We start from the raw sequence: 20,618 nt of genomic DNA on the forward strand, positions 1-20,618 counted from the left end.
GAGAAGACGGAGTTTCAGGCTATTCCTGAAATTCCCCTATTCCGAAGGAAATTGGACGGGTCGTTTCTGATCCTAGCTGTCCCGGAGAGACAGTGAAAGGTTAGGGGAGATCCAGTGACCTCAGAGACGTTCGCAAGTCTCTGGGGGGCTTGGAATTCAACCCCTTTTGCCAGCTCCTTCTGGATTAGCTGTAAGCTAACCGAAACTGCAGGTTGCCCCTAAGAATGGTGGAAGTGGTTTCAACTGGTAAGCTGATTTTATTACTCAAAGAGATACGGTCCGCATTAAAATTTAAGCTAATTGAAGCCAAAGAACAGAAAAATCTAGCGGCGAATTGTTTTTTTTATAGATTTATGGCCGGTGGTTACCCTATTTCTTAAATGCTTTTAATGATACTTACGTGGATAAAGGAAAGATTACTCCAACATTCCCTCTGACTCTTCTTAAGTGGGCTGTAAACCAATTTACTACAACTTGGCTTTTCACAATCTGACACTTTTATTGCTTGGCTGTGTTGGTCTAAGATCAGATAAGATCGCACAGCTCCCAGCGTGTTCTTACTTGCAAATATCTTAAAGCTTCTAGCTGCGTCACAACATGGCGTCTATACATGCTCCGAAAGGTTCGTTTCAAATGATTTTCTCTGCATTTCAAAAGTTGTTTGACTCATATGAAAGATTTGAAAAAAAGCTGGACTATTTAACATTAAAATATGAAGAAAAAAGTGAGAACGTTGAATGTTTGAATGTTCCTGAAATACAAATGAAGAATGTCAGAAATGAAGTTTTTCAACTTGCTGACACACCGGGCGTCTGGTTTACTTCGGAGGGAGAAAGAGATGCAACGCTTGAAAGCGGGGAAGCCATACAGAAGATTTATTTCAAAAGACAGAGTGCAGGAGGAATGAGAAGCATTAAAGAATCTATACTTTATGAAACATCATTTGCAGAATTTTCGATACCACCCTTGAGAATTAAAGACAAACTGAAAAGTGTAACAAGCCGAGGAGAACGTTATTATTACATCAGAGGTATCCTGAGCAAAAAGGTGCGAAGATATTCCTGTTTGGACTTGCTTATAAAAACATTTGGTAAACCTGTTCTGCGAATGGCAATAGGACTAAGGAAGCTTTGTTATTGGAGAGACATAGGCTGATAGATGGAAGAATACGATTTAAAATTAGCTAAATCTAATTACTCTTATTTGTAATAGACATAGCTGAATAATAATTGATATTGATAGTAATGTATATAATGTGGAGTTGATATGATAAATAATAATTGGATATGAGAAAGGAAGGTTGGAAATATTTTTGGACCATATACAAAGGTTATTAATCACAATAATTATCACTATTAAAAAATAGAATAAAATATATACAGTTAAATGTTAACTAATATGGGGAAAATGTTATGATATACGATATAATTACATAAAGAAGGGAGAATGATAATAAACTATACTGCATGGAAGATGGAATTTTTGATATTAAATATTATGGATGTTCAGCTAAAACAGGATATGAGGATTTGATGTTAATAGAGGATTTACAAACAAGTAAATGAAATGTCAGCATGTGGTTATGGATTAAACCTTTGGCATATTTAAGGATGAAGGATATTTAAATAACTGTAGTCAACTAAAAGTGGAGGTATAATGATGTCAATATGGTAAACATTTGAGTTAAGATATTTGAATTAATATGAATTAATGGAAGAGATGCACTAAAACATGTTGTAACCAGCTGATATACTTTTTTTTATAATATATACCTGTGTTCCTTTTTTCTTTTTCTTTTTTTTTTTTTTTTTTGGTTTCTCTTGATTTTTTCTTTTTTCCCACTGGTGTGGGCATGTATTGTTTAAGAAACAAAAATTATTATTATTATTATTATTATTATTATTATTATTATTATTATTATTCAATTGTATCACAGCGGCCAGTTGTTTCGCCGGATTTGGCATTGGTTACTAGTCAGGCCCTACCCAGGGGCCTAGGACGTCGTAACGTATTTTCGTAATATGCGTGCAGATCCAAGCAGTGCGGCTTTTTGCATTTGACTGATGGTGATTTTGTCAATTTTTAACTGTTTTAAATGTAATTCCAGTGCTTTTGGAATAGCACCCAGTGTGCCAATTACCACTGGAATTATCACTGCTGGTTTGTGCCATAGTCGTTGAATTTCGATTTTTAAGTCCTGGTATCTTGCGATTTTTTCATGTTCTTTCTCGGCGACCCTGCTATCACCTGGTATTGCGATGTCTATGATTGTGACCTTATTTTTCTCAACCAGTGTGATGTCTGGTGTATTATGCGCCAGTATTTTTTCGGTTTGTATATGGAAATTCCACAAGATCTTGACCATCTGATTTTCGGTGACTTTTTCAGGCTGATGTTCCCACCAGTTTGTTGCTGTTTTAATATTATAATTTTTGCACAAATTCCAATGGATCATTTGTGCTACTGAATTGTGCCGCAATTTATAATCAGTCTGCGTGATTTTTTTACAGCAGCTGAGTATGTGATCAACAGTTTCATCAGCTTCTTTGCAAAGTCTGCATTTGGCATCATCAGAGGATTTTTCGATTTTTGCCTTAATGGCATTTGTGCGGATAGCTTGTTCTTGCGCAGCCAGGATTAGTGACTCTGTTTCTTTCTTTAATGTACCTGTTGTTAACCATAACCAAGTTTGTTCACTGTCCACTTTATCTTTTATTTTTTCCAGAAATTGGCCATGTAGTGCTTTGTTCTGCCAACTCTCCATTCTTGATTTTATCACATCTTTTCTGTATTCTTGTTTCGTCTGTTGGGCCTTCAGTAGATTTTTGTTCTTTACTTCGATTAATAGATGTTCTTGACTTTCTTTTAAATAATCAGCCAGTGCATGTTTTTCTTCTTCAACTATTTGCTTCACTTGTAATAATCCTCTGCCACCTGATTTTCGGGGCAGGTATAGTCTATCAGTATCACCATGTGGATGTAAACTGTAATGCATTGTCATTAGTTTCCTGGTTTTTCGGTCCAAAATGTCCAAATCAGCTTGTGTCCAGTTAACTATACCAGCTGTGTATCTTATAACTGGTATTGCCCAGGTATTTATGGCCTTGATTGTATTTCCACCATTCAATTTAGATTTTAAAATTTTCCTAACTCTGTTGGTGTACTCTCGCCTGACAATCGTTTTTACTTCTCCATGCTTAATGTTATCCAACTGCAGAATGCCTAAGTATTTGTAGGCTTCATTTTCTTTGCATTTAATTAATTGGCCATTGGGCATTTCAATTCCCTCACATGCAGTGATTTTGCCCCTTTTTATGGATACAGTGGCGTATTTTTCCATGCCAAACTGCATTGAAATATCAGTGCTGAATACTCGGACTGTGTTTGTCAATGATTGGATTTCTATTTCTGACTTTCCATAGAGTTTCAAATCATCCATATATAGTAAATGTGAAATTTTTTCAGCTTCTTTGGCTGTTTGGTAGCCTAATTTCATTTTTTTTAAGATTACTGATAGTGGGATCATTGCGATGATGAAGAGAAGAGGTGAAAGTGAATCACCCTGGAAAATTCCTCGCTTGATATTAACCATTCCGTAGATCTCATTCCCTACTGCCAACTCAGTTCTCCATTGTTTCATTGCCTTTTCAGTAAAGGATGTAATATTTTTGCTGATGCCAGTTGTTTCTAAGCATTTTATGATCCAACTATGTGGCAGTGAGTCAAATGCCTTTTTGTAATCAATCCAGACCATATTCAAGTTCGTTTTTCTGTTCTTACAATTTTCTAATATCATTTTATCAATTAGAAGCTGATCTTTTGGGCCCCTGCTCCTTCTTTTGTTGCCTTTTTGCTCTACTGGCAAGATGTTGTTTGTTTCCAAATAATCCATCATGTTATCTGCAATAATGCCTGTGAGTAATTTGAAGGTTGTTGGCAAGCATGTTTTTGGTCTGTAGTTTTCAGGTATTGTTCCTTTAGTTGCATCTTTCTGAATCAAGTATGTTTTTCCAGTTGTCAACCATTCATCAATTTGGCCCTTTTGTAAACTTTCATTCAGTTGCCTGGCCAATATTGCATGTAAACTGGTCAGATATTTGAGCCAGAAACCATGTAATTGGTCCTTTCCAGGTGATGTCCAATTCTTTACCTTTTTAACTCGATTTTTGACCATCTCAGTTGTTATTTCTAATACTTGCATTTGTTTGTTGCCAATGCTTTTCTCAAAGTCATGTATCCACTTTGCTTCCTTGTTGTAGTCCTTTGCATTTTCCCACAATTCTTTCCAGAATTCAACTGTGGCCTGTTTTTCTGGTTTTTCACTTTTGGTGTCACCATTCACATTAAGACTTTGATAAAAACGCCGTTGGTCTGATCGAAATTGCTGATTTTGTTTATATTGGATGATTCGTGCCTCATATCTTTCAATTTTTCTAGCTGTTGCTATTATCTGCTGTTTTACAATCTCTACAGCTTCATTGATGTTTCTTGTATCCAATCTATATCTTCTGATTAGCCGATCTATGATTTTGTTGTTTTTAAGCCGTTGCTCATGCATGTTCTTTAAGTTACTAGCATCTGCCCTTAATTTTTTGATTTTTTGTTCTAAACGGATTTTCCACTTTGGCTTTGATGCTTTTTCTGTTGTGTGACTAGGTACTTTAATTTTAATGCCTAGTTCATTAGTGACTATTACAGCTGCACTGTACATTAACTGGTTTGTTTCCAAGATGGATCCCGGTTCAATTGTTGAAAACACTGCATTAACCATTTTCATGATAGGGGCCAAAATTTTCTTAGGCACAGTTTTTAGTGATGGTAAACGTTGCCTTTCCTCATTAAGCAGAAAATGCTCCATCATCTTATCCTTCAATTCTTTTTGTTTTTGAGTTAGTTCATCAGCTGGTTCAGTGATAACTGGTTCTAGTGATGGTGATGTTATTTCCTCCCTGAGAGCTTCTTCTGGGAGTTCTACTATAATGTCTTTAGTTGTGTCTTGAATATCAGTTATTTCCGCTTGTGATATTGTTTTTTGGGTTTTGCAATTTGCCTGAATTTCCTCATGTTCAACTTCACTAAACACTTTATTCCGTATAATAAATCGCCTTTGATCTGCTAGTCGTTGTTCACTAACATTTGAATCTGGATATTGTTGTTTCCATAATTCATACATTCGCTTTAAATAGCCTCTTTTTTCTGGCTCTGAGTTGTAGTAACAGGCCATTATGGCACGGTTTTCATCTGCACTATATTTTTGTCGTTTTGTTGGCTGGTCCACTTGTAGCCCACTTGTCGACGGATGTCCAGGGACCCCAACATCCGCCGCGGCCCTTGTTAACCCGCGCGACGACCGATGCGGTATGGAATTCTTATTTGTTTTTTTCACCATATTGTATGGGTTGGCGGGGGGGGGGGGTTTACGGGACCAGATGCCAACCTGATCCCAACCTTCCTCCTTTCTCATCCGGGCTTGGGACCGGCAATGGCGGAGTTGAAATAATAATAATAATTATTATTATTATTATTATTATTATTATTATTATTATTTAAATAATAATTATAGTCAAATGAAAATAGTTATATGATGAAGGTGATATGTATGAATATTTGAGTTAAAATGCTCGAGTTAACATGAATTATGTTTGTTGACTGTGGAAGAGATGCACAAAAGTCTATTTGTAACCAACTGATACACTTTCTATAGCATGTAAAGAAAGATGTTGTATTTGTTTTAAATTAAAAATTAAAAAATTTTAATTAAAAAAAAAGTCATAAAATGGGTCAAGACTTAACAAACTGCCTCTCTCAGAAACAGAAATTTTGGGCTTAATGGTGGTTGTAAGTTGAGGACTACCTGTACCAATAAGATAATGATGACTTTTGGTTTGGAGAAATGCAAGATGATACAGCTGTAGAGTTTCTTTAAGGGCAGGGAAGGTTTTGTGTCTTTGAATCAGTCTTGACTCCTGGCGACTGCCTTGGCAAGTTCCTGTAGTTTTCTTAGCAAGGTCTTGGAACTACAGCAAAATGTACCATATTCTTTGGAGTATAAGACACACTTTCCCCCCCCCCCCCAAAAGAGGGTGAAAATTTGGGTGTGTTTTATATACTGAATACGGAATTTTTGGCGTCCCAAATCTCTGTCCCCTTAGCAAAAATGGACATGCAGAGGGTTTGGGAAGCTTGCAAAGTGCTCCTGGGGGCTGGGAAGGGCAAAAATGAGCAAAAAATGGGCTGTTTTTTGCTTGTTTTTTTGAGGGGCCAGCCCCCAAGAGCACTTTGCAGGCCTCTCAAACTCTCTGCTTGCCTCATTTGTCCCAAAAAAATGAGGCATGCAGAGGGTCTGGAAGGCCTGCAAAGTGTAAAAACTTTTTAAAAAAATTTACCTCTTCAAAATCTTGGTGCATCTTATACTCCGAAAAATTCAGTAGTTTTCTTAGCAAGGTCTTAGCAAGGTTTACCATGGCCTGCTTCCCTAGGGCTGAGAGAGAATGACTGGCCAAAGTTACCCAGCTAGTTTGGGCTTAGATGCGGCTAAACCTCATGGTCTCCCAGCTTCTAGCCTGGCGTTTTAACCCCTAGAAAAGATTCACTAAAGTTAGGTAGTGTTCTGCCAATAAAGCTAATCTTTGCAGTATAAGCAGATTTCCTATACTGCTGATGATGGAATATTTAGTGATACATTTTTAACTCCAGTCAAGTCCCAGCTTATTAAAGTAGCTTGCATTGCGTTAGTCAAACCTTTTGTCAAAACCATAGCTGCAAGGTATGGATAATTATTTATTTTGCAAATGTGCTGGTTGGACTCATAGGGTGAGTCATGTCTAGAGTCAACATCCTGGATTCCCAACACAGTATTCTTTAGACTGGAAAGCAGCAAGGGTACACACCCTGGCAGGAGTTGCAGCCAGTGTCACTGATTGGGCTTCCAACAAAAGTAAAATTTCATCTTTGCCAAAATCGCATAATGAAGAATATATAAATGTCTACCATTGCATCCTGGCATTGTGCTCCTTTTCAAAGGAAAGATACTGGAGTGAAAATACCAGATGCAATTACCCTTTGTTTTCTTCTTTCTCTATACTGTAATAATCTTAGGCGTAAGCATCCAGTAGATTTAAATACCCATACAGATGCTTTGTCTACCTACTAATTGCTTTTTAAGATATATATTATAACCCTTTTCTCTCTTTGATTGTCTTTCTCTTAAAGGATTACTATGTTACCTAGTGTGCTAAATTGATTCAGAAAAACTCGGCACCGATTCACCCATTGGGCCACCTAGAGTGACTTGAGGCACCCATTAGAAAATGAGCATAGAATACACCATACTCAAGAATTATTACCTGCTGTTTAGTATTTGCTATTTGATTGTTAAGTCACTCTCCAAGCAGCACACTATTTCTGTGTGATTTCTCTGAACATGTCTTCTTCATTTTTTTAAATGTAAAACGGTAGTAAGGAGAAGTTTTATATACATCTACAGCTTTTGTTTACAGGTGGCACACAGTAAATATATACTTAGGTTCCGTGTAGGCTAAGGATTTCAGTTTAGGCTAAGGAATACATTCAGGATTTTGCCCTTATGAAATGTTTTAAAACCCTCATCTTATCCCAGGTGTTGAACTTTTGTCTAATCTCCAAGATCAATAAACATCATTTGTGTTTTGCTTTTTGCCTCACTGGCCCCTATTGAAGTGCAGTTCTTAATTAAAAACAATTGCCCTGACTCTCACAACAGTAGCTGTAAGTCTGTAGCTTTTGTTGTCAGGAGGTTCTGGAATCAGCTCGCGTTTCTCTGGAGATGTTGGCAAGATTTCTTTTTCTCATAAAAACACATTCTCTGGAAATGTCAAAGAACATTTCTTTGTCACTTGTGACTGCTGGAGAATTCAACCCTGCATACCATCCTAAAAGAAAATATAATTGAGGAATTGTTCCAATTATAGCATCTTCAACAAATTTCCAAAGCTTGTCAGTAGAACAGAAACTCAGATAAATATATTGCCTATATATCACAATGGAGGCCTGGCTGAGAGTCACTATTAGTAAGCTACATACAGAATTGTGGTTTTACCTTTACTTAGGATTTTTTCCCATAGACAGCAGATAAAGGTAATAAAGATGCAATGTACCAGGAAGCTCAGTGATTAGTACTATTAGAATGGTAAAAACGAATGAAAAGAGTTTTGTTCTTTTCCATGAATTGTCCCACCCTATCATGTTCTTTATAGTAACAATTGAAAATTCAGTGAAAACATTTGTTCACAAATGAACTTTTCAAACTACAGGCAGAGCCTCATGCCAAGGGGAGAACTGGAGTGCAGTACACAACATTGCCTTGGAATAATACACTTAGAAAAGCAGCCATTTTTTCTGTTGTCAATCTATACACGACCCTGCTGAATATTTATCAGATTATGCCTTTTGCAATGTGTCTTAAATGAGGAACGTCAACAAACATCTTGTAGCATCTTGAGGCTTTCAATCACACCCTTGATTAACAAATGACTTAGGGAAAATATACAAACAGGTTGCCTATATGGAAAAGCTTCTGAATTGACCTTCTGTCATATTAAAGGCAACTTACAAAATTATAGGTAATGAAATGCAAATTTTGGCTATATGACAACCCCACTAGTCCCGATCCCTACAATATTCTGTTAGTATGAACTGCAGCTTCTACCAACTTTAGCCAAAGTGTCCAATAGGAAATGGAGATTTTGAAAATTATAGTTATATGCAAAGAGAAATGTATTGTATGCGTGCTTATTTGTCAATTAACTTACTTTCCAGATTTTAGGAACCGCTTACTTGTTTCGATTATCTATTGTTAATTTCACAATGCAACTTTTACAAATAAACTTAATTTGCTGTAACTTCTAATTCTGATCACCTCTTTTCTTTCTAGCTTCCTTCTCTGAGCGGGTGAGGAACATGTTACCTGATGAGATCAAAATCCCCCCAGAACCACAAGGCAGATGTTCCAACCACTTACAAGTAAGATTTTCCTTGATTCCCCCCCCCCCCATTTTTCTAATCACTAAGATCTCCTGTATTTAATCACCACCCTAATCTGAGATTCTGCACACACACACAAAAAAAAAAAACCTGTTTCAGGAGCCTTGAACAAAGGTCTAACCATGAACATTTTCTTTCATATTCATTTGTAATTGTAAAGAGTTCCTGTCTGTCAGAGGCTATTAAGCCAAAAGATAGCAATAGCAATAGCAGTTAGACTTATATACCGCTTCATAGGGCTTTCAGCCCTCTCTAAGCAGTTTACAGAGTCAGCATATTGCCCCCACAGTCTGGGTCCTCATTTTACCCACCTCGGAAGGATGGAAGGCTGAGTCAACCCTGAGCCGGTGAGATTTGAACCGCTGAACTGCAGATAACAGTCAGCTGAAGTGGCTGCAGTACAGCACTCTAACCACTAACCAGATGCTGTTGTCACTTGACACTCACATATTCATCCTGATTTTTTTTAATACAAAGTGGCTGAAATCATTAACAATATTTAAAGCAACAGTCTATTGGTATGGGATTCTTAAGAACACTCTTTGAAGAAGGAAGAATGTATCTGTGTATCAAGGTATCTGGTTTTTTTCCTTCCAAGATAAGCAGTTGCATACTGGACTCTTAAGAGACCTTTTACATATATTAAGGAAGTGTTTGCACTTTCAGACATGCTGCACTCTAGATATAATGTTTTTTACAGCTTAAGCATCATGTTCTTAGTTTATCAACCAAAATTCCTCTTAATGTGTGACCATGCATAATTATAATTATAGCTACTCTGTTTAAATTTTTTAAGTTCAGCAATTATCTGTAGAAGAGCAGTCTAGTTCACACACAATACATTATGAATATTATACTGTTGCACTGTAATTAAAACGGGGTTGTGGAATCTGTGGTTCTTCAGACACTTTGGAACACAAACCTAAAATTGCGCTAGCTAACATAGCCAATAATGAGAAGATGCTAAGAACTTTAGTTCTTGAGAACTATTGACCTTGTCTTCTGAGAATACCTGTCATTCAAAACATCTGAAATGTACTAAATTCTTTCATCTCTGGTTTTTTTGGGGGAAAGTGTCAATTTACCTTCTTTTTCAATACTATATACCTGACCGTTGTCATTCCTTTGATTATATTCCTATATTTTTCCTTTAGGACAAAATACAGAAGCTATATGAAAGGAAAATGAAGGAAGGTATGGACATGAATTTGATAATTCAAAGGAAAAAAGAGTTTCGAAATCCCAGGTAAGTAGTAGTCTGGGAGCACATTTGTAGGCCACCAAGATCAAAACTTAAGTGAATGCCAAATGTTCATACAAGGCCTTCACTGGGATCATAATATTGACATAATAAGCTCCAACTCTCACATTTATATGCAACAATGAAGACTCAGAGTCCAGAAGTATATACTGTACTACTACTTAGAGAATATCTGTGGACTCTTCATGAGTTGGGATTGGACTGAAGGGAGAACAGTTTTTGTTTCTGGAACTGGCTAAAGATGACTACAATTGGTTTTCTATGTAGAATAAGCTTGGTCAAGCTTTAAACTTGATGAAAATATGCAAACTGGTTGATACTTGGGTTCTCCCATGCTCCCTTCCCCCAAATTTCCTTTATAGCAGGCAGGTACCACCCACAAGAACCGCATGTGGCCCTGGACAGATGGTAATGCAGCCCCACAAGATCATAATAAAAAGTATTTTAGAAAAAAGAAACTTGTTATTTGTACATTCATCTTTACTCAGTACAGTGCAGCCAAGCCAGGCCAAAAGGTTGGACATGCTTGCTCTATAGGGAGATTAAGCAAGCCATGTAAACATTCTGTCTTCTGAAATACCATTCCCTACAAATGATTGAGGGCTTATTCTTAAATCATTCCCCCAAGTTCAGTTAAATGGTTGCCTATGCGTTTTGTAGGCAAGAGATTTGGAACATATCATCTGTAGAAGTGGAAGGGCAATAGTAGATAGCATTGTATAGTCATGGAAAGTTTCAGCCTTGATTTCATCTTTCCTTCTTTCACGGACCCCTGAGAAATAAATTAGACGTTCTTTTTAGTGTGTTGTTCAAGCTTCCTGAAAATAATATGACTAATATAATGCAATATCAATTTTGAGCATAAATATGTCTTAATGCACACTGGTTTACTCCAAGCCAGCCAGAAACTATTCAGTGACTTCAAATGGGACATAAAATAATGGAAATAATACGTTGCAATGCTTCGTTTCAGCATCTATGAGAAGCTGATCCAGTTTTGTGCAATTGATGAACTTGGTACTAATTATCCAAAGGTAAGTAGATTTAAAAGACTGGGTCAATCACAACTTTTTGTAGATATTTTGTTGGTTATAAAAAATAAATTCTTTCCCACATAGTTTGGAGCATTATATTCTTTTCTGACTAGGAGCAGCTTCCTATTCTGTGGCATGAGGGGAAAAAAAGAGAATTACAAAACTGGAGCACTTACAGTAACTGAGGAAAAGGATTGTATTTGTGTCTGATATATTGTAAATATACAAATAGGCACTATCTTCACCATTCTGCCATTATTAAGAATTACTCTTCTTGTAGCTAGGATAAATAAATAAATAAATCAAGCTGAAGCTTTAGAACCATTGCTTCTCAGAATTTGTGGTCCATTATAATTCCCACTCTCACAGCACAATTTTATATATTCACTGCCTTGAATTACTATATATATATAGTACAAATACAACAAATGTAACAAAGGCAACAGTAAAAATATTGGGTTTCTGTCATGATGGACTCTTGTGACGAGCCAATAGACAGATAATGGAAGCAGTTAGCTTCCTCCCATAACTGGGGCATACCAGGGGTTGTGACACTGTGTGTGTGTGTGTGTGTGTGTGTGTGTGTGACAAGATTAAAAAAACAACACAATCTTTTATGACAGTCTGAGTCCAGTTTTTATCGTGAAGTCAGGGTTTTTTATTTCTTTACGTATTGCATAATTTAAAATCTACATATGTAACTGGGATTTTTTTCTGTTTTCTTTTAGGACATGTTTGATCCTCATGGGTGGGCTGAAGATTCATATTATGAGGCACTAGGTATTGAAGATTTTTCTTCCATGCTTTCTCTACATTTCTAAATTCTAGTAAAATGGAGAAAACGTGTGGTTAAAATAATGCATCTTCTTTGTATGCTCTCTGTTTTTCAAAGAGCTCAAAGCATTAGTTATGGCTTTTATTTCCCCTTTAGGTAAATTAGAAGAAACAAACAAATGTTTTTGATAGATAAGGTTTGATGCTGAAAATATTGAGATACCACTTCTTTTGACTAACATATTTAAATCTGTTGGATGTATTTACTGTTATGTGGCTCTCTTTTCAGCAAAAGCACAGAAAATTGAAATGGACAAGCTAGAAAAAGCCAAGAAAGAGCGAACAAAGGTATCTATTACATTTTGGAATATAAAAAATTAAAATGTTGCATTCCCCAGGCTGCACTTTGATAAATCTGCAGTTAATTAAATTAAACAAATTAGACATTCTTTTCTTGACCAAAGATGACAGATATTTCAAGTATTCCAAATGAATAGATAAGGATGAGAAGTAAGTATGGAGATATATAGTCATGTTTCTATTCCCAATAACCTGGCACTTTCCAACTTTATTTATATTTGAGTGTGTGTACAGGTAGTTCTCGACTTACAGCAGTTCGTTTGGTGACTGTTTGAAGTTGCAATGGCACTAAAAAGTGACTTATGACTGTTTTTCACACTTACAACTATTGCAGCATTCCCCAGCTCATGTGATCAAAATTCAGATGCTTGGCAACTGACTCATATTTTTAACGGTTGCAGTGTGCCGAGGCCCTATGATCACTTTGTGGCCTTCTAACAGCAAAGTCAATGGGGAAACCAGATTCACTTGAAACCATGTTAATAACTGTGGCAAGAATGGTCATAAAATGGGACAAAACTCATTAATAAATGTCTTGCTTAAAGACAGAAATATTGGACTCAATTGTGGTTACAAGTTGAGGATTATCTGTATATTTGTATCTATAGCTTTATAAAACAATTCCTTGTGCTAAGGAATTGTTCACCTCAAAATCAACCTTATCATTCTCCTGTAGAACCCAGTATATTTAGCTAGTAGAGGCCTGAATTTAGTGTATATTATCCAAGTAGTTAACAAGATATACATGAGGGTTTCTCAGTAGCATGTTTGGATCTTGGTTCTTTTCACAGCCATTCAAATTGTTCCTTACATTGTATTGTAATTGCATAATTCTGTGATTTGCCTCCTTCCTGCAATGATCTTGGACTTGTCGAAGTATGATGAGATTGTTGGGATTTTCCCAGCCACTATTTTGCCCTTGTTGATGCAAATTGTTAAGTTATGCTTGAAGAGACATACTTTCTAGAAATTCTAATTTCCTTATGTTTCAATTGTCAAATAGTATGAAGTTCTAATTAATTAATTCTTTTAAATCCCTTTTATTCTAATTGAGAGAAGTAGTATTTAAATAAGATTGAATAAGAAAATGGAGGAGACCCCCTCTTGTCTGCTATTCATGAAGAAAAATCATTATTATTTCCTGATAAATAGCTGAGTACTCATGCATTGAATCTCTGTGATCCTGCCTGGATTGAGAACAGGAACAAAGATGTCTTCTTAATATATTTTTTTTGGGGGGGGGAGTGTTCTTAATTCCTTTGGATAAAATCAGAAGCACAGTATAATGGCCCTTCCTTTTTTTTCTAGATTGAATTTGTTACAGGCACTAAAAAAGGGACAACAAATGCTCCTTCTACAACCACCACAACAGCTAGCACTGCGGGTGGAGGTAAGTAAGAAGTCTAGATTTGATTTTTTGTTCTTCTTTATTTGATGAAGCCCTGCTTCTTCATTTGTCCATCACTCTTTCAACATTGTGCATCTTGATCTCTGGTCAACCAAGTGATGCTGTTATGCTTAGTGTCTGGAGGCTATTTAAGTTACCATACTTTTCGGAATATAAGACGCACCTTTTTCCCTCAAAAAAGAGGGAAAATCTGAAAATCTGGGTGCATTTTAGGAACACTCTACAAGCCTCCGAAGGGCTATTTGTGGCCTTTTTTAAAAAAAACCGGACCCGTTTCGCAAAAAACGGGCTATTTTTGGGAGGTTTGCAGAGTGCAAAAACTTTTTTTTTAATTTGCCTCTTCAAAACCTTGGTGCGTCTTATACTCCAAAAAATACGGTACATAGTCCTGTTCAAGACTAGCATTCAGTGTAAGAGTCTTCCTGGACTTCACAGCCTCTGTTAAATTATCACATGAGAACTGTGGACTTCTACAGGTTTATGGCCTTCAGATTCATCTGAGATGCTGCAAGTTGTACCCTTTCCTGGACTTGAAGTCCCTTCTCATGATCACTCAGGTCTGGCCATTTAAGAGATTGCTTCTGTCCTGTTATTTTTGCTTTCCTCATAAGATCTGACACAGTTGAATGTGCTTTGTATCCTAGCTATTAAACACTGTCATCCACAAGGCGCATCTTTTCTGTTATAGTGTTTGCCTCCTGTAACCCCAGGGATTGGGCTGCCCTACAGTCTTTATACATTTTTCAAAAACTGGCCATTGGCCCCAGGCTGCGGGATATGATAATGGTGCCCATTTGATATGTATTGTTGCTTTGGGTTCTGATGCATATCTCCCCCTCTTACTTTCTTTATGAGTTTTTGATGTTTTAAAAGTCAGCTTTGAGTTGGGCACTCTTATAAATCTAAAGAAATAAATAAGGTTTCCATTGATAGAGTACCCATGAAAGTTTATAGCAATCATTTGTTAGTCTCAAATGTGACGATAATGTTGTCGCATTGGACAACTCATTTGAGATTAATGATTCCCCCAACAGCATTTTGAAGTGGAATGGGGTGTCTTTGAAAGCATTTTACTTTGGAGGGAAAGTAAATTTGTGATAAGGAGAATTTTGTCTAACCAAGACTGTTGAAATTCATGCTTTCTTTCAATACACAGATGCACAGAAGAGGAAAAGCAAATGGGATTCTGCCATTCCTGTGACAACAATAGCTCAGCCCACCATTCTCACAACCACTGCAACATTACCGGCTGTTGTAACTGTAACCACCAGTGCAAGTGGCTCCAAAACAACAGTAATTTCAGCTGTTGGCACCATAGTGAAAAAGGCAAAACAGTGACAGGCACAGTAAAGAAACTGATTGAGTGACTGAAGCTTTTTTTTTTCAAATTTGACACCAAAATCACTGTCTTTGAAATACAGAGGGACATTTTTTTCCTGATGTGGAAATGAAAGACTGTTTGGAAAAAGACAAGTGGACCGTCCTATGTATAATGGAATTTTTCTGTGGGAAAAAACTCCTAAGCTTTGCTATGACTGCTTCCTAAAGTACTGTGTGCAATGCAGTGTCGCCGTGTCAATGTTATGCTTCATTGAAAACTGTATTACAATTGTCACTGCCTTAGGATCTTCATGCAGTGTGAAGCTCTTTAAGAAGCTTTTAGAAGAAAAACTGTACTGAGTTGGACCATTTAGTAACTTTTTTTTTTCTGTTTGCCTCCAAGAATTATAGGCAAGATTCGATACTCCCGTCAAAAGTTTAAGAAGAATAAGAGTATGTGACAATTCAGTTTCATGGAGGTCATCATATGGACTAAGATGAGTTATTCCAATGCAATCCATTAGATTAAATGTCATAAATCAGGAACTGGAACATTTTGAAAATTGAGACTTCATATTAGTAGCCCTTCCTGTCTTTGGGGGATCTTTGTGCAGATCCGAACGCAACTGATAGGAAGGTTTATGTGAACAAGAAATCAAATAGAATCTCTCTATGGTGGCATTTTTGTTAGAGTTCTACATAAACATTTTAGATGTCTTTTGTGTATGTGTGATAGTAACAAAGGTTTCAAATACAGATGTATATAACTTACTGATTTAGAACAGAATTTTCCAGTGACTTCCAGAACATTCTGTTCTCTCTCTGGACAATGCTGACTCTCCTCGCAAACCATGCCATTTCGGGGGCAATTGGGCAGTTTCAGAAGTAAATCCTCTGAATCATTACCTATGTTCCCTATATTTTCAAACTATGTAATTGTACAATAATGCCATTTTCACCACTGTAATTACAAAAATGCTATCGTTTTAAATTTGTATAAGCTTTCTTACAGGTTTGACTTAAATGTTGGAATATAAAAACAACTTTTGAAAATGCATCTCATTTTTATTGCTGCCATTTGTTTTACATTACATTAGCTGTCAAATATATATTACACTTCAGAGCATCCAGTGAATGTTGAATTTCATTGGATGAGTTGGGGAGGGGGAGTAGCATAGCTGAAAGTGTTCAGCCAGGTTTTCTTCATTCCAACAAAAATAAGCTCGATGCTATACATTTAAAATACTTATAGGAGAATAAAGGACCTCCTTTAGGCCAATCGTCTTGTTTTTTTCTTTCAACCATTTGGGCCTCCTTGAAATCCTTCATGCAAGCCGCAAGTAGCTAGTACCTTCCTGCCCAAGTTCCTTAGCAATTACCGGTAGTCCTCGACTTACAACAGTTCATTTAGTGACCAAAGTTACAATGGCACTGAAAATATTGACCTAAGACCATTTTTCATACTTACAACCATTGCAGCATCCCAATGGTCACGTGATTTACATTCAGATGATTGACAAGTGACTCGTATTTATGACTGTTGCAGTGTTCAGAAATCATTTTACGGACTTCTAACAAGCAAAGTCAATGGGGAAACCAAATTCACTTAACCATGTTACTAATTTAACAACTGCAGTGATTCACTTCACAAATTTGGCAAGAAAAGTCATAAAATGAGAAATTCACTTAACAAACTTTTCACTTAACGTACATTTTGGGCTCAACTGTGGTCGTAAGGTGAGACTACCTGTATTATTAGTTTGTGATATTAATTAGTAGAACTTGGAGCATCCTTGACATTACAACAAGTAGCTGGTGTTAGCATAATCCTTCTCTAATTCCCTTCTAGAATATTTGACATTGGAGGCCCTCGCTGTATCTTGAGACAGTATATTTATTTGCACAAGGTTCCTTTTTATTTTCCCACTTTTGTGGCGGATGATCCTGGAGTTTACATTTAAAGAAATGTTCAATTAGATTGACATTTTCCATTTGTACAATACTGGACAAAGTAAGTAGTTGGGTCATTGTTTAGAGATACCAGATCCCTCAATGCCTTCAACAATGGCACAGCATCCAATGTACTGGGAATTAAAAATTCTGGGAAATATTCAGAGATGTATCTACCTTTAAAGTAGCCCATGTTGAACTATATAGCGCAGTCAGACCTCAGCACTTGACTGCAGGAAATGTTTTATGACATTTTGTCTTCTATAACATACTTTGTGATAATTTTTTAAAGTCATAAATTGTTTTGTAAAATTTGCCAAATTTCAATTTCCATGGGTCTCATGATTTTGGATGCATTCTGCAAGTCAGCTCAGTTGAGACAACCTTGGTTGAAAACGTATTGCCCTATGACACATCATTTCACCTAGTTAAAGAGTACAGATACAAGAGTTTTAGTAGTATATTGATAAATGCTTATATGGATAAAAGCTTTTGGCCACGCTGTGCATGGGCAAAAACTTTGTAGGCTCAAAAACTCTATATAAGTTTTTGCTTTCCAGTAATTTCCGGATAGGCTTGTTAAAAGAATTCAAAAACACTAAAAATAGAAATGCAAACATGCAACCACAATTCTTTGAATCAAAAAGTTTATTTTTCCATGGTTAGTTCAAACATGAAAAATGCCAGAATGTTATATTAGTACTTCAGCAAGACTGTACCTACTTGGGCATATTACAATACGGATCAGATATTGCAGCTAAGTCCAATGAGGAGCAGCTACCATCAATGGCATCGACTTGATCACAAACCATCATTTTTATACCTTTTTCACATCTCAGTTCCTATGGAATATCACCTAAGTAACTTCCTCTTTTTGCAGGGTCAATGTGCCCATCTAAGATTTCCTGTCCCCTGCACTTTCACTTCTTCATTCACTTGATGTTCCAGACAGTTTCCATATACCCCCATGTAGTTTTGAAGTTCTCAGACACCTGTTACTTTCCATTCCTCATTTCCCATTATCTCATACTTCCTATACTAAATATATCTACATCAAGTACAGACTTTGCACAAGTCAGAACATTTGGAAATATTAGTCTGATACATTTTGCAATTATATTAGTTTAAAATTTTAGTTCAGCAAGGCCTGCAAGCTCACTCCTAGGCCTATTACCTGCAACTTTCCAATGGATATTTTTCTCCCCTACAGGCTTTAATCTGAGGTTGCCTGCTGAGGTAGACTGCTTTTAAATTTAGCATTATCGTATTTTTCAGAGTATAGACACACCGGAGTATAAGACACACCGGAGTATAAGACTCACCAAGATTTTGAAGAGAGAAATTTTTTTAAAAGATTTTGCACTCTGCAGAGTTCCCCAAAACAGCCTGTTTTTCGCAAAAATGGGCCCATTTTTTTTTTTTTTTTAAAAAGGCATGAATAGTTTTTAGGAGACTTGTAGAGCGCTCTGGGGGGGCAAAATCAGCAAAAAATGGTCCATTTTTCACAAAAACTGGCCCTTTTTGACAAAAAAGGGCATGCATAGCCTTTAGAAGGCTTATAGAGTGCTCCTGGGGGCTGGGGAGGGCAGAAATGAGCAAAAAATGGGCCATTTTTTGCTCAATTTTGCCCCAACTCCCAGGAGTTCTCTATAAGCCTCCTAAAGACAATGCACCACCATTTTGGTGAAAGGGGCAAGGTTTTGGGAGGCAAAAATGCTGTATTCAGTGTATTAGACGCACCCAGATTTTCAGCCTCTTTTGAGAGGAAAAGGTGCGTCTTTACTCCGAAAAATACGGTACCTTAGTCTCTGATTTCAAATTTTAATTCTTTTCACTTATCCCCGTTTTTTACTTTTTCTGTGATAATTTATCTGTTTGATCCATAAGCTTTCACACAATAAGCTCAGACTTCTAGCAAAAGGCTATTTATCCTTTCCCTGGCAGCCTGCAATGAGGGAGAAGAGGAAAGGCATAAAAGTGTCAAGAAAAATAAATCGGGTGTCAAGAGGAGGGGGGAAAGTGGCTTTTTTCAGATGCACCCACTATTGAAATACATTGAAATTGTAAGTATCAAAAAGAAACAATGAAATAATGTGTGTCTTATATATTATGCCACTGGAGAAGAAGAATGCCTCTCCTGACTGGAATGATACATGCTGGAACTTGATTAAACCTAGCACATTTAAAAAAGAAGGGTATATAAGTTACCTCAGCAATTCAGGTTGAACTATGTGTTTTTATGAGGGTACAAAGAAGAGTAAGTACATATAGCTTCCACTGCAATAACTAACATCCTTTTTCTGTCCGGGTATAGTTCAAGATTAATGGGGGGAAATGCCAATTTTGCACAACTCTGCAAGTTTTCCCCTATTCTCCTGTCTCCACTGACATCAATAGAATGTTCTTAGAGATTAAATCAAAGAGTTACTGAGGGAGGGCCTCCTCATCCATGAACTTGTTTTTATGCACTGATTGCCCTAGTCATACTTCAGTGTCCAACCCTGCAAACATTTCCAAAGCTTTTACACGTTCCTTCCTTTGCCAATTTTAAACCACTCCTTTGTATAAAGCTAACTACTGGTTGGTCTGGAATAGATTTATTTTGCTGAGAGAGAGAGAGAAATTCTGCATTTCTTCATAAAAAGAACCAGATGGAAACTTGTGTAAAAAATGAATACCCATGGGTGTAGCACTCCCATTTGTATCGGACCAAAATTCAAAACAACATGAAGTTGCATAGTTTTAACCAGTGGGAAAACTTCATAGAGGAATTCTCTGGGGTGCTTCCCTTTCCCCACCTAGAGTGCTTCTGTTTGACTCACATAACTTGCTTCAGCTGTTTGGATTTCCTGAAGAAGGATTAGGGCCAGACCAAATCATTCGTAAAATACTTCCAACCATTTTTGTCATAGTCTATAGTGGTCTAAAACAGGGATCTCCAAGCTTGGTAACTTTAAGACTTAGAACATAGAATAATAGTTGGAGATATAGTCCAACTCCCTACTTGCGCAGGAGACCCTATATCAGTGTTGGCGAACCTTTTTGGCACCAAGTGCACGCATGCACTGTTCTTTGCGCACGCATGCGCACCAGAAACCGGAAGAGCAGGTGGCCAGTGCACATGCTTGCACTGGAAACAGAAGATCTTCACAGCATATGCATACATGCTGGATGGCTGCTCTTCATGTTTCCAATGCTCCCACGCGCATGAAGACCAGCTGGCCAGCGCGCCAAAACCTGGAAGAGTAACTGGTGATGGCTCATGTGCCTGGAAAATGGCTCTGCATGCCACTTCCAGCACCCGTGCCATAGGTTCACCATCACGGCCCTATATCATAAGGTGACCAGATTTTCAGATTGGAAAAGAGGGACGCCCTTGACCGGGGGAGGGGGGGGGGCGCTTGATTAAAAAAAAAATTTTTTGTCAAAAGGTCACCCCAGGACACTGAAACCAGCATAAATACGAATCTGTTGCCAAACAAAATTTTGA

The 20,618-nt window shown here is 37.1% G+C and overlaps 1 protein-coding gene across 4 annotated transcripts in view; it reads left to right on the top strand.

Moving 5' to 3' along the window:
* The window catches only part of SAP30BP (SAP30 binding protein), a 53,690-nt gene extending 37,868 nt beyond the window's left edge, over nucleotides 1-15,822 (top strand). For all 4 annotated transcript variants that reach the window (XM_032211659.1, XM_032211660.1, XM_032211661.1 and 1 more), the window contains 7 exons: nucleotides 8,912-9,000; nucleotides 10,176-10,267; nucleotides 11,256-11,316; nucleotides 12,045-12,096; nucleotides 12,380-12,438; nucleotides 13,759-13,840; nucleotides 15,015-15,822. In XM_032211659.1, the coding sequence (XP_032067550.1) occupies nucleotides 8,912-9,000; nucleotides 10,176-10,267; nucleotides 11,256-11,316; nucleotides 12,045-12,096; nucleotides 12,380-12,438; nucleotides 13,759-13,840; nucleotides 15,015-15,196 (617 nt within the window). In that variant the 3' untranslated portion in view covers nucleotides 15,197-15,822. The remainder of the gene's footprint in view (nucleotides 1-8,911; nucleotides 9,001-10,175; nucleotides 10,268-11,255; nucleotides 11,317-12,044; nucleotides 12,097-12,379; nucleotides 12,439-13,758; nucleotides 13,841-15,014) is intronic.
* The last annotated feature ends 4,796 nt before the right edge of the window (nucleotides 15,823-20,618 follow it).

This window comes from Thamnophis elegans, chromosome 2, assembly GCF_009769535.1.
Source record: "Thamnophis elegans isolate rThaEle1 chromosome 2, rThaEle1.pri, whole genome shotgun sequence".
NCBI classification, from domain to species: domain Eukaryota; kingdom Metazoa; phylum Chordata; class Lepidosauria; order Squamata; family Colubridae; genus Thamnophis; species Thamnophis elegans.